Below are 12,779 nucleotides of genomic sequence, written 5' to 3'. Positions count from 1 at the left end.
ATAGCAACAGTCAACAACCAGTTAGTTTTAATTGACAAGAGTTAACAATCCAGTTGGTTTTAAGTGGCCCTGGTACTCACAGCCACCTACTCTGATAACCAGTTAAGTGACTTTTCTATTATATCAGACTTGAACTTATATACACTAGTCCTGAAAAGAATTACGAACTCATGAATGAACCCAGAATTCTGTGTACATAAAAAAGGCATTATGTGCCTTTCTCTTCTAAATACCTATTATCCTTGATCCCCAACTTAAGAAATCTGAACATTTCTGGAAATGTATAGCCCTTATCAAAATAATGAACTTTGTTAAGATTTTAAGTTAATTTTAAGTTAAAGTGGGCATTCTCAGTTAAAAAAGAAAAGTGTCAAATCAGATGAGATTATGAATTTGTTAATCATTCACACTTACATTGTAATTATGAGTTTTTAGCTATCGTTACTCCATTCTATACTTTTCTACTTGAGAAAATGACAATTGCCCTCACTGGTAACTAAGAGTAAGCTACCATGTTACCCGTAGTATCACAGAGCCAAGCTAGAGGACCAGGACATATGAGCAGTGCCCACTATAAAATGCCTAGCAGATTGTAAAATCGCAATTTGCTTGAGTCTACTCAGAACTGCGTGCGGTTAAAAGACTTTTAGATGCACTGCCAATGTAGGAAAACAGGAAGGTCACGCTGTTAAGGAAATTATTTCTATATTACTTATATATTCACAGAACTTTAAAGAATTTAGAGATGTATGATAACAGTTCAGCTTTTCCTAATTTTCTCCTAGGTGAAATATGCCAGAAGTTTTCAATCTTTCTCCAAACTTAATCAGTAAGTTCAAGATCATACTTTTAACCTCAAACACCGGGATTACTCTGGTTTCAGTTAAGAATAATCAAAACAAGGAATTAAAGTTTTTGGATAAACTCAAGAGGACACTAAATAAGTGTCTTTTTTCAAGCAGTACTTCTAACTCTTCTTACAATAGGAATTTCTCAAATTCCCTCATACAAAGAAAGTAAAGGCAGTTAGCAGCAGAGTGAAGATGGTCTTCTGAACCTACCATGCGCTTGAGGAAGGTAAAGTGCTGAAATGTAATCCACCGCCTGTTGATGCTCCTGAAAAGATGCATGAACGTGTGAGGGGCCTCCTGCACAGCTCTTCTCTCTAGATACCAGGCACATCCTGTAATAGAGAAAAGGGGAAGACAAAGCTCACATAAGTTGTGCTTCTCACCAAATACTAAGCACACCTACCCAGAAGCAAAGCTGGCTACCACCGTAAGCAACGCACACCTAATGGGTCAAAACTCTGATCGGATCCATGAATCACTGCAAAGTATCAGCTCTATTCACGAAGTGTAATTCTTCAGCAGGGATAAGGAAATTTTTCATTTCGGGACCATTATGCTTTTATTACATTAAAGCTGAAATGACCACACTGCAGATCTTTTTGAGAAAATATAAAAGTCAGGTCACTTTTAGAATAGTAGAAAATGAGAAACACGGGTTTTCTCAGTAAGTAACAGTAAACTGGAAAATACATTTCAGATGAATACTTTGGCCAAGTCAGGTAAGACAACTAACCAAAAGGGAGGGGAAATAGTCCTCAATAGCCTGGCTCTATTAATCTAGGCAGGAAGAAGCAAAATCGCTTTGTTTGAATCTGGCTTTTAATCAAACCAAACCTTCTCTCAAATAAGAAATCCAATACTTCTGTGTAAGGCCACGTGAGCGGTGGTCCCACAGATTCCATGACACGAAATATTTCTCATTCTCCACCACTCATCACTTTTCAGTTTCTTATGGCATCTCCTCATGCTTTAGGACAATCATGTCCCACTGCATACTGTCCCTGAACAAATGCAAACATAGGGCCATTTCTAAGCTTCAACTCATTTCCAGGGTCATCGTGCCTACTTCCAATTGCTCTTTCGGTATCTCCACACAGATGGTGGGTAGTAACAGGTGGGTTTCCTTTTTTTTTTTTTTAATTTTATTTTTTTTTTTATTTATTTATGATAGTCACAGTGAGAGAGAGAGGCAGAGACATAGGCAGAAGGAGAAGCAGGCTCCATGCACCGGGAGCCCGACGTGGGATTCGATCCCGGGTCTCCAGGATCGCGCCCTGGGCCAAAGGCAGGCGCCAAACTGCTGCGCCACCCAGGGATCCCACAGGTGGGTTTTCTTTTGGAAGCCCAGGATAGTCATTACTCATCCAGATATGTATGTATAATTCATCATTCTCCACTAAGCACACTGTACATTTCACAATTTGTTCATCTTTGTTGACATTTCCCTGATTGCAGTGTCTTGCCTCTACTCCCTGCCTGTCAAATTTTCAAAGTCTCTTTTCAACTACTTGGTCACTTTATACTCTTTTTTTTATGACATTTCTTACTGCAAATTGTTTATTTACACCATCACATTTTGTGGTTCCTTAATGGCAGGGATTCTCCTTTGGTCACCTCTGCTATCACAGCTGGCACAGTGCTTTCTACACAATAATGAGATAATGTTTGATGACTGGATTTTCTACATAACTTACTTGCAAGTATCAATGCCTCTCAGAATACATGGCAATTATCTTAGACTGGGGATGTCACTGCCTCACTGAAGTCATCCTCCAACTGCGGTTCATTATGAAACACTTATTTTCTTCAAGTGAATATGTGCTGCCTGCATATTTGTACACAGGGAATAGCAGTGCTGAAAACAATCTTCTGAAATTTCCTTTCAAATGACTCCTCTGATACTCAAGGGTTTGTTTTTGTTTTGTTTGATGGTAAGTCTCCTTTTTTTGACTTGACATTGTTCTCTGGGAATATAGGATTTTAATATTAAAAGATGATGTCAAGAAAACAGCAAAGTTTTATTGTTCAGGCCTTACTTTCAAACCCAGTTTTGAGTTCATTTGGTCCACTGAGAAATACAAGCTGCTGGGAGGCAAAGAACCACCTTGGAAAACATCTCTAAAGGTTAAGTGGGTCAAAGTGAGATTTTACAGAATAGCAGTAAGGAAGAAAAAAAAAAAACAGCTGGCAACTGCACTTTTAAATGATGAAAACACTTAAGTTAGTCAAAACATGTTACATTTCTATGAATTAGTGCCTAGAAATGAAAGACATTTCAGTACTATGTAAACAAACCCAGGTTTGAAGATACACAGAGCTTACAACAGTTACACTAAAAATCTGGAAACATGACTATATCCACCATTCAACATCATACTGAGTCACACTTTTACACTTGACCTTAGCCAAAAGGCCAAGAAGAGATGGTAGAACTTTAAAATGTGGTGAACGGGGGCACCTGGGTGGCTCAGATGGTTAAGTATCTGCCTTGGTCTCATGTCATGATCTCCAGGTCCTGAGATTGAGCCCCACATCGGGCTCCCTGCTCAGTGGAGAGTATGTTTGTCCTTCTGCCTCTCCCCTCCACTTGTGCTCTCTAACGAATAAGTAAAAACTTAAAAAAAAAAAAAAAAGAATTAAATGTGGTCCACAGACATCTAACTGTAGGTCCTGAATTCCTCTTAACGGCAATAAAATACTTTGAATTTTTAGAAGTAAAAGCAGACACAACCACTAGATACCTAATATAGTCACACTTTACCTTTCTGCCCACCCTTCCCAACATGCTGCTTCCATATCAGGATCTTGTAATGATCTTTTCAGTGGATCATAGCAGGTTGTACAGACCACTTCTTAGCAGATTTTTTGGCAATTGTGTTCATCGTTTCAGGAAGCATGGTTTCATGCCAGCATTGAAAAGACTGATCCGGAGGGCAGCCCAGGTGGCTCAGCAGTTTAGCGCCGCCTTCAGCCCAGGGCCTGATCCCAGAGACCCAGGATCAAGTCCCACGTCAGGCTCCCTGCATGGAGCCTGCTTCTCCCTCTGCCTATGTTTCTGCCTCTCTCTCTCTCTCTCTCTCTCTCTCTCGCTCTCATGAATAAATAAAAACAAAATCTTTAAAAAAAGAAAGAAAGAAAGAAAGAAAGAAAGAAAAGAAAAGAAAAGAAAAGAAAAAAAGAAAAGAAAAGAAAAGTAAAGACTGATCCGGGGACGCCTGGGTGGCTCAGGGGCTGAGCGTCTGCCTTTGGCTCAGGGCATGATCCTGGGGTCCTGGGATCGAGTCATGCATCAGGCTCCCCACAGGGAGCCTGCTTCTCCCTCTGACTATGTCTTTGCCTCTCTCTGTGTTTCTCATGAATAAATAAATAAAATCTTAAAAAAAAAAAAAAAGACTGCTCTGGCAACAAACCATATGAACCATATGCAGCCCACTTACTAGAACTGGGAACGCTGAACAGTGAAGTAAGATTGTTCCCATAGGAAGCTGCAAGTAAGTACAGGATTGAAAGGCAGAAAAGCAGCCAATTTAAGGAACGCACAAGGGAAAAACCTTACACAGAAGTAACAATTCAAGTACCAAGAAAGGATGGTAAGGATGATGTATTCTCACTCTGAGAATAAGTGCTTAGGGCCAGGATCAAAGAATACTCCGGGTCAGGGATGACAGAAAAAAGAATCACAGACCTTTTAAAAAACTTTTCAGGGGCGTCTGGGTGGCTCAGGGTGTTAAGTGTCTGCCTTCAGGTCAGGTCATGATCCCAGAGTACTGGGATGGAGCCCAGTGTTGGGCTGCCTGCTCAGGGAGGGAGTCTGTGTCTCCCTCTCCCTCTTATTCTCCCTTCTGCCCCTTCCCTTGTTCCTTCACACACACACACACTCTCTCTCTCTCTTGCTTACTCTTTCTCTTAAATAAATAAAATCCTAAAAAAAAAGTCATTATGAAAAATTTCAGTCATAGACGATAACACACAAATACAATGAGCTCCCATTACTTATTCCCCAGCTTCAACAATTATTAAAACCATGGCCAATCTCATTTCATTTATACTCCCTCCCATCCCCCACCCCCCTTCGTTCTGAACCAGAAGGGACCTTTGAGATCATCTGGTTCAACTGCCTCATTTTATAGATGAGAAAACTCAATTCCGGAAAGCACAAGTGATGTGCCCTGAGATTACACAGCCAAGAGAGACCCATAAAATAATAATACGATAAAAGAAAAGGAAGAAGGGAGTTTAAGGGAGTCGCTGTGATCAACCTTGCTCCGTGCTGCAGAGAGCGTGACAGGTGAGGCCTAAAAAACGGGATTCGACCCAAAAACGAGTCCCTGGCTTCTCCTACCCAACTCCAATACAGACCAGGAGCAACACATTTCCCCACACAGCCGTTTGTTATCATCCAAATTACTGGAGGCGAAACAATTCCCAACCTCCTTTTTAAAACATTTAATATCTCCGTAGTGAATGGACAAATACCATTCATGGGCAAACAATTATGGAGAGCCAACGATACAGACCAGGTACCGTTTAGGGGGTGGGGGAGGAGGGGTGCAGAGAAGAGCCAGAGAGGAACCCGTCTGTAACCTTCACAGGGTTTACAATCTAGTTGGGAGAAACACATAACAAGCCTGTCTATAAACAAACAATTACAGACTGTGCTAACCATGGTCAAAGAAATAAGAGTGATGCGAGAACAGAGGGGCAGGGGTGGTCGGGGTGGGCGTGTCTCAACAGGTGCCACTAGAGCGGAGACCCAGCCTGGGCCACGCACGCACGTCTCTATCACCTTAAACACGTCGTTGTTACAAGTGGGAAGGAGGGTCCTACAAGTGGGAGGATGGGATCGAGACCCACGCTGATGGTAGAAAGCCAAAGGTCTGCGAGGGACCGAGGCCCGCCGCCTCTAGCTGTCACCATCTGCATCCTTTTATCGTCATCACGACAGTGTTATCGCCGCGGTCTGCACAGCGCTTTGTGTGGGGTCCAGGGTCCTGAATGAGGGCAGAGCGCTCGCCGGTCCCCACACGGGGAGCTTACGAGTAACTTACACCTGTAAGTAGGAACTGAGGCTCTGGGAGGGCCAGAGACTCGTGGGGTCCCAAGGCTCTGCTCCATCCTCTCCTCCAGCCTCCCCTCGGGAAACCGAAAGTAAGTAGCAGCCGCAACCGCCCCCGCCGGAGGGGGTGGGAGGTGGAGGCTGTGCGGACCCCCGGGCCACAGTGCAGGACCAGACCCCGGCTCCACGGCCGCTTCACACTTCAGGCTGCTCCAGAGGTCACTTCCTCGCCTCCGGTGCCCAGCCGACCTCGCCAAGGGCTCCCAAGGTTGCGGCCAGCCGGAACCACGGCGTTGCACGTGGCAACAAGATGAGAATTTTCTCAAAGCCGTGCCCAAGGACGGGTGCCGTACCTGTCAGGAGGCGTGAGGAAAGAGTGTGCGGGGACGCGGCCATAACGCGCGAGTCCGGCCGCTCCCAGGGATCCCCGTGTCCTCTCTCCTCACCGGCTGCTGGGCGCCGCCATCTCCGTCCCCCGCCCCCGTGGGAGCCGGGCCGTTTCCGGTGCGTCACTTCCGGCGGGCGAGACGCGGAAGGAAAGGAGAGTGGCGGCGAGTGTTGGGCTCCGGGCGGGAGGCGCGGTGCAGAGCTGGAGGTCGGAGGCCTGAGGTTCCTTCGAGAAGACGCGAGGAGTACAGTGTGGCCGAGTCTTCCCGGAAACGAGGCCGCGGGCTCCGGCGACCGGCGCCTCTGCGTCCCGAGGCTTCCCGGCGTCCTGTGGCGGGATCGCGGTGACCTCGTGCGAGGGGTCACGGCTGGAGCGCGGCCTCCGCGCGCTTCAGTTTCAGTCAAGTTTGGGATGCTGGTCCATGGGACAGTGCCTCCAGCCTCCAGTCCGATCCGCGGCGGCTCTCCTGTCTTGGCTCCTCGGCGGGAGAACTCGGGGTCCCTGGGCCGCAGCAAGGGAGCATCTCGAGAGGTAGCAGGTGCGTGTGGTGGTTGATGTGGGGCTCTGGTGCAGGGGCCGCCTTCGAGAGCTCTCTTCACCTCTGACCTTCCGACCTGCTTGAGCCCTCCGAACCTCGTTATCTAGCTGTACAACGGGAGCAGTAACATCTATTTTACAAAAGGGTCCGCAGAATTAAATAAGGACTCTCAGGGGTAGCCAGGTACCCACTGTGCATAGGCTCTCATAAATGTTCCTTAGTGTTGCAATGACTAGAGCGGATCTCAGAAACCCTTCCTTCCTCTTTTTTTTTTTTTTTTTTTGGTCTTGTTTTAGGGTAGGAGTTTGTAAAAGGACAGTGAAGAAAAAAGATTCAGCTTTTGGAAAGGAGGTAACTGGGTTCTACAAGGACGATTTGGGTCTTCATCGTAGAAGGTGATGGCCGTTTGGGTTCACTTCAGCTAACATTTGGTAGACACAGAATACGGAGAAGAGTAAGGTTCTCCAGATCTGTGGGAGCTTTAGGCCATGCCAGTCGGGGGTGGGAGACGTTCAGTTAATGGAGTCAGCCTGATGGGGTAATGTAAAAGGTACTGCAGAAATCAGATGAGGAGGTACCTGGGGGGCTCAGGGGTTGAGCGTCTGCCTTCTGCTCAGGTCGTGACCGGGGGTCCTGGGATCGAGTCCCACATCAGGCTCCTGGCAGGGAGCCTGCTTCTCCCTCTGCCTGTGTCTCTGCCTCTCTCTGTCTCTCGTGAATAAATAAATAAAATCTTAAAAAAAAAAAAAAAAAGCACTGCAGGTGATTTTGGTCTACAGAATTGAGAATTATTGGATTTCAGCTTTTTTTTTTTTTTGACTTGACAGAACACAGCTATGTCTAAAAGATTGATTCACATGAATGTTGTATTTCATAGACTCAGAAAATATGAACTCCCAAAGGGTCTTGGTTTATGAGACAGGGTGTTAAATAAATGTGTTCCTCTTTGGCTAACAGATTTTTCCTTCATTTTTAAATCCTTTCCAAAAATGGGGGCAGGGTATGATCAAGTAGACAAATTAATGCATAGGTTTTTGTTTATTGAGAGAAACCAGAGTGAACGTTTTATGTGAAACCTGCCAAAAAGACGAATACGTCCTGGTGTGTGATTGGTCAGGAAGTGCATTTGTTTATCTAAATGTCTGTCATTAAGTTACCCCAGGTCAATAGTTTCAAAGCATACTCTCCTGAAAAGGAAGCCCTGGAGGTACTTCTGGAAATAACAGGGTTCCATGGAATACGCAATGATTTGGCTGTCAAATAGGGAAGCTGTGATTAGCTTGAGCTAGTCCCAGCCCATCACTGTGGACCTTGACATATTTGCTGTCCCAAATCACATCAAATGTTAAACCTGGGGAAAGAGTAGGGAGTGGATTTTTGGTAAGCAGCTGAAAGTCTGCCACAGGGGTGCCTGGGTGGCTCAGTTGGTTTGGTTTCTGACTCTGATTTCAGCCTAGGTCATGATCTTAGGATCATGAGATCAACCCCCCACATCAGACTCTGCACTGAGTGTGGAGCCTGCTTCAGATTCTCTCCTCCCCCTGCCCCTCACCAGTCTGATGTTCTCTCTCTCTCTCTCTCTCTCTTTTTTCTAAGAGAGTCTGCCACAGTTTTGTAGAACCTACAGTTTTCCAAACATTTTGAACACAACCCAGTTTGTGAGATGCCGTGATAACCTGGAAAATGCTAGCCATACACACAAACACACAGTTTGGAGGATTGGAACATGTTTGTATTGACAATTTTTACTTAGTCTAAGGTGAGTCAGACTTCCTGATTTAAAACTACCATGTTTCATTAGACTGACTTTTACTGAACAAAAAGGCCATAGACAAGCCCTGCCCTATACAGTGTAGATGAATGGGACTCACAGAGGTAGGCCCCAGACATTCATATAGCTGGACATTTTCGTCTCATAGATTTGGCAAATGAGGTCCAGAGATGTTAATTTACTCTAAGTGCTAGAACTTCATCTCCAAACATCCAGGCCAGCATTCTGTCTCATTATTATTATCTCTCTTGTCCCTTACTTTACCTGTAGTAACTTCATTAATGAAATAATGTAAGCTGTGGATGTTACCAGGCGTGCTGCTAAGAGTCCAGCTTTTGGAAGGATAGCCAAAGAGATTAAAATATGGGGTTTCGACTTCACATCTCTTTGAATTCAGTCTTTTGAGATTTCTGGTCTTTGGATTTTCTTCTTTTGATATCTGCCGGCACTACTCATCACTGTTGCTGGTTCTGGTCCCATGATTTTTGGGACTGGGTGGTGACAAGAGAGGCCTCTGTATGTTCCTTGCCTGAGGCTTTGAAAGGGGCCCAGAAAAAGGGTGGATGGTCAGACTCCTTCGAATCAGATGGGCTCTCACCAGGTCTAGCTCTGCTCAGCCGAAAATTAGGGCTTCCACATGAGTGTGTGTGTGTCCAACCCCTTATTGTAATAACAAACAATGGCTTTTAGCTGTCCTTATTCTCCTTTGGAGGCTTACCAAAGGTCAGCTACTGCTATAGTAGGTAACTTGGTGTGAGGAAGTATGGAGGATTTCAGGTCCCTTTGCGAATTTCAGATATTAGTGCCAACATCAACCTTTGGCCATCTGTGTCTTCACGACAGTGCCACTGAGTCAGGTCTGGTCAGTGGAGAGAAGTCACAGCAATTATTTGAACAGGGAATTTAACATGAAGATTAACACATACAGGGCACCTGGGTGGCTCAGCGGTTGAGCATCTACCTTTGGCCCAGGTCATGGTCCCGGGGTCCCAGGTTCGAGTCTCACATGGGCTCCCTTACAGGGAGCCTGCTTCTCCCTCTGCCTGTGTCTCTGCCTCCCTCTGTGTGTCTCTCATGAATAAATAAATAAATAAAATCTTTAAAAAAAATAAAATGAAAATAAAGATTAACACATAGAAAATTGTTAACTGGGTAATTAAAAGGGTAAAGAGAGATTTCCAAGGCATCATACAGGTAGCACCTGCAGGAAGCATCTACCACTGATCTGGTGGGGGGAATGAAAGGAAGAAGTCAGGATTATTACAATTTAGAAACCTAGAGGAGCAGGGGCGCTGCACTACCTGCCTCTGGTCTCTGAGGGGGATCTGACCATGCTGGTTCTTAAGTGTTGGGAAAGTCTCATACCAGGCTCAGCAGCTGCTGCCACCAGAATGGAGAGGCCTCGGAATGAGGCTCCCAGGAGCCCCCAGGCAGCCCCGCAGCAGATAGGAGGAGGAGGCCCCTTCTCCCCATCCCAGCCTCGCAACACTGCAGTCTCTTACTGGCAGAGCCAAACCGTGAGCCTGCAGGAGTGTGGGTTTGCCAGCTTCCAGCTCCAACACCACTAAGCACAGTATACAGGGTAGGTTCGGAGCCAGCACAGATAAACTGCCCACTGCAAATTCTTCTTTGAAAGGATGTTCCACTCTAGGTGTACAGATTAGAGTTTACCAATCAGCCTTCTATGAGGTTGAGCAACTTAAATCAGTTCTTAGGGTCTGCTAATAGTTCCTCCAGGGTAACTGATAACATCAGGATAGGATCCGAGTCCAAGGTCACTCCAATCAGATCCGACACCTCAGCTGTACGTAACCTGCCGGCTGCACTTTTCCCTCTCAGCATTCCCAGGGCTTGCTTCCATCCGTGAGTTTTGGGGACACCAGAAGGGAAAAGTACACTTCCAGAATGCAGAAGGGAGAAAAGACTCTATTCACTGCCATGGTCTTCTGCCTTCTTTCATAACACTCTAATTTTAAAATTACTCTTTCACTCTAATTTTGTGAAGGGAAGCAGGATGCCCAACCCCAGCAGGTAGATCATGATGATCTTAGTGTAATCTCATTCACATTTCCCAGAGTTTAGCTCCGGAGGCGGCCACATTACCCAGTCGGGCTAGAGAGATAGGAGAGACCTTCTGGCAACGTTTCTGGGAATAATTTTGTTTGCTGCAAAAAGCCAGACATGCCGGAGAAGCATGGCTGAGAATATAATTCCTGGCGCCAAGGCAGCCACATTGCAACTCTGAAGTGACAAGCCTGAGGACAAGAAAACCCACAGTGGGAGGCAGAGGGAAGAAACAGCCATTTCTGGGTGATTTTGTTGAGCCCCTGCCCCAAGCCTAGAATATCCATTGCAGACTTATTGCTACAAGCATATTGTTATGCTCAAGTTACTGTGTAGTTGCCTGCTCTTTGCATCCTGGATGATCAATTCGACGAGTAGGACAGAGGAGCTGAGCAACCTGGAATCACACGCAGCTTGCTGAGGACAGAGGACGTAGAGAAACAACTGGAATCATGTCAGATACCCAAAAAGCATGTCACGGTCAACAAAAATAAAACAAATTTGGAATGCCTGGGTCACTCAGTGGTTGATATCTGCCTTTGGCTTGGAGCGTGATCCTTCAGGGAGCCTGCTTCTCCCTCTGCCTGTGTCTCTGCCTCTCCCTCTGTGTTTCTCATGAATAAATAAATAAAATCTGTAAAAAAATAAAACAAATTTGAATATGGTGGCTGTTTCTAATTCGACATAAATCCCCACCAGTTTAAGTAACAAAAATAAAAGAAGCAATTCTGTGCAGTTCGTTTCCTGCCCTTTTGCTTGCTATTTTCTCTTTGCTCAACTCCTTTGATGATGTCAAAATATCCTGCTTCCCCACATCAGGAAAGCATTCCTTTCCTAGTTCCCTCCTCGGCATCCTGGGGCCTAGTGGAAGAATATAATGAAATGTTCCAAGAGTAGCAGGAAACAAATCCTTTGGGACATTATTTGTTGAGAAAAGCATAACCCAGAAAGAGCATCCTTAAACACATTTTCTGTTAGCTACCAGCAACTCTTAAAAATGGTTCTTAATGTATTTTGGTAAGTGACCTGTCAATGTAAGGAAAATTGAAAACTCTCAAGATACAATGAGACTTGCTTAAGGCAAATTTGTTTTTGATTTTTTTCTTTTTTTCTTTTATTTTTTTTAATAAAGTAATTTTTTATTGGTGTTCAATTTACCAACATACAGAATAACACCCAGTGCTCATCCCGTCAAGTGTCCCCCTCAGTGCCCGTCACCCACTCACCCCCACCCCCCCCTCCTCCCCTTCCACCACCCCTAGTTCGTTTCCCAGAATTAGGAGTCTTTATGTTCTGTCTCCCTTTCTGATATTTCTTCTCCCTTCCCTTATATTCCCTTTCACTATTATTTATATTCCCCAAATGAATGAGAACATACACTGTTTGTCCTTCTCCGATTGACTTACTTCACTCAGTGTAATACCCTCCAGTTCCATCCACGTTGAAGCAAATGGTGGGTATTTGTCATTTCTAATGGCTGAGGAATATTCCATTAGGGCAAATTAATAAGAAGAAGAATCCTAGGGCAGCCCTGGTGGCACAGTGGTTTAGCGCTGCCTTCCGTCCAGGGCGTGATTCTGGAGACCCCGGATTGAGTCCCACATCAGGCTCCCCCACATGGAGCCTGCTTCTCCCTCTGCCTGTGTCTCTGCCTCTCTCTCTCTGTGTCTCTTATGAATAAATAAATAAAATCTTTAAAAAAAATCCTAGAGAAGTTATTCTTACAAAAATCATTCATTTATATGCTACCAGGAAAGCATGAACATCACAGCTTTTATAAAATTAGAGTTATTAATTCTCACCTATGGGCTTCTCTTCTCTCTGCATTTGTCCATTTAAGGCAGTCAAGAGCAGAAAATGAAGACATTGTCACTTTTTTGAAATAAAGATGATTGCATGTTTGCAAAAACGTCCTTTATTTAGCACTTCCCGTGTATCAAATGCATCTCATTCACTTCAGCAAGAACCCTGATAGGTGTTATTCCCATCTTCAGAGGATAAGAGCTTGATACCATCCAAGGTTAGCTTTCTCAAGTACGCACAGCTAGAAAGTAAGTGCCACAACTTGACTTTAAACCTTTTCTGGAAAAAAAAAAAAAAAAAAACCTTTT

General features: G+C 44.8%; 1 protein-coding gene across 1 annotated transcript in view; it reads right to left on the bottom strand.

Moving 5' to 3' along the window:
• Nucleotides 1–6,394, bottom strand: part of LOC112647325 (protoheme IX farnesyltransferase, mitochondrial) — a 127,321-nt gene extending 120,927 nt beyond the window's left edge. Inside the window, exons 1-2 of the mRNA XM_025428325.3 lie at nucleotides 6,261–6,394; nucleotides 1,062–1,183 (exon numbers count right to left, since the gene is read on the bottom strand). Of these exons, the coding sequence (XP_025284110.1) occupies nucleotides 1,062–1,183; nucleotides 6,261–6,303 (165 nt within the window). The 5' untranslated portion in view covers nucleotides 6,304–6,394. The remainder of the gene's footprint in view (nucleotides 1–1,061; nucleotides 1,184–6,260) is intronic.
• Between the last annotated feature and the right edge of the window lie 6,385 nt (nucleotides 6,395–12,779).

The sequence above is a fragment of the Canis lupus genome, chromosome 5 (assembly GCF_003254725.2).
Source record: "Canis lupus dingo isolate Sandy chromosome 5, ASM325472v2, whole genome shotgun sequence".
In the NCBI taxonomy this organism is placed as follows: Eukaryota; Metazoa; Chordata; class Mammalia; order Carnivora; family Canidae; genus Canis; species Canis lupus.
This window is presented reverse-complemented; position numbering and strand designations above follow the sequence as displayed.